The following is a 1,596-nucleotide window of genomic DNA, read 5'->3' on the forward strand; positions in this document are numbered from 1 at the left end:
ATGCAGGAAGTTGAGAGTCCCCTTTATGTAACAGTGAACACCTAATTAAATTATAGATGTTTGAGTGTTCTGTAACATAAATTATTTAAAACACCATATATGCACATAACTACCACTTATTTACAGTAGTAAATAAAGTTAACAGCAAAAGACAAATTAAATTCCATTCTTTGCCATTCAAATCGCCCTTCAGTTGTCATACAGAGATTGTAGAGCACATTATTATGAGCAAATATTAATAAATCATTTTAATTCATAACAATAAAAACAAATTTTTTTCCTTTCAAAAAAGAAATACTATAAGACATTCTGAAACAAGAAGAAACTAGGACTTATCCACATTAGGTTTCCCTAGCTTCTTGACAAAGAATACTGCAAATCTGACAGCCTTTGCAAACTGAAGGAAAATCTTGAAATAATAGTTCTACATTCTATTTTGTTCTGTTGTTCGTTAAGAGCTTAATGATTTGGAAAGTCATTTACTTTCAACAATTAACATAAATATTTCCACTGGGAAAAGTACTTTGAAAGTACTTTTTAAAAAATTCACTTTCAAAATTTAAACAGTTTCTACTGTCAATATATTTCATTCAATGACAGTATTTTAATGGAAAAAAACACAAACTTACGTGTCATACACATTGAGTAACCAGTTGAGACACATATCCACACAGAGCGGAACGTTGACCAGCTCCTTATGCATTTGTTCAAGTCCATCGTAAGTTGTTGTCAGACAGTTGATGACATCTGGAACACTAAGGAGCTGATCATTTTGGTTCAGCTTGTGCTGTTTGAAAACTTCATTTGTTGTATTCAACTCTAAGAGATCCACTAATTAGGTGAGAAAAAGGATTATGCACAGTCATTACATGACAACAACACTGAAACAAAAACACTTGTAGTCTCAAGTATTTAGCTTGATTCTTCAACTTAAGAATCTATCCTTTTTAGCTAATTTCAACTTTTAAAGAAATAAACACATTTCCATTCTGACATTTCATCACATTTGCATGCTTTTCAATCTGAACTCTGTTGCTTTTCAACTATCCCATTTTTTGCTCTTTGTAATACCAATTTTCCTACTTTCCTTTTCTGGCTTTCTCTTCCCTAGACTCTTTCTGCTTTTAAATATAGAAAGGCATGAATCTTTAAATCCACTTCAAATGGTATAACATCTCTAATATTATATTGCTGTCCTCATCTTAACTCCTGCAAACAACCTGCTCACCAACCTCCCCTTCATCCTTTATATCACTGCCAAATTAATTGTTCCAAGTTTCTAAACATGTATATCATAACAAACAAAGTTCACTGAAGATGCTCAGTTAAAACAAAAAAACAAACAAAAATGGTTCTATAGCGAAATCATAGTTCTCCACTGCTCACTGAATGGAGCCGGATCTATGAGGCCATCACAATCTGGCCCTAACCTGGTTTACTTCCCACAATGCTCTGACTTAGAGGTAACCTGTAGCTAAGAAGGAGTAGAGGTTCACAGGACAGACCCTGCATCCTTTGGTCTTCATATGTTTGCTCCCATCCTTACTCTTTATGTACAGAACATCAATAGTGGGCATGACCGGGGCTAGAGCAGGG

General features: G+C 34.1%; 1 protein-coding gene across 1 annotated transcript in view; it reads right to left on the reverse strand.

Moving 5' to 3' along the window:
• The window catches only part of UTRN (utrophin), a 522,534-nt gene that overhangs the window by 118,081 nt on the left and 402,857 nt on the right, over positions 1-1,596 (reverse strand). Inside the window, exon 58 of the mRNA XM_012655520.1 lies at positions 630-831. Within this exon, the coding sequence (XP_012510974.1) occupies positions 630-831 (202 nt within the window). The remainder of the gene's footprint in view (positions 1-629; positions 832-1,596) is intronic.

This window comes from Propithecus coquereli, unplaced genomic scaffold, assembly GCF_000956105.1.
Source record: "Propithecus coquereli isolate 6110/MARCELLA unplaced genomic scaffold, Pcoq_1.0 Scaffold48, whole genome shotgun sequence".
NCBI lineage: Eukaryota > Metazoa > Chordata > Mammalia > Primates > Indriidae > Propithecus > Propithecus coquereli.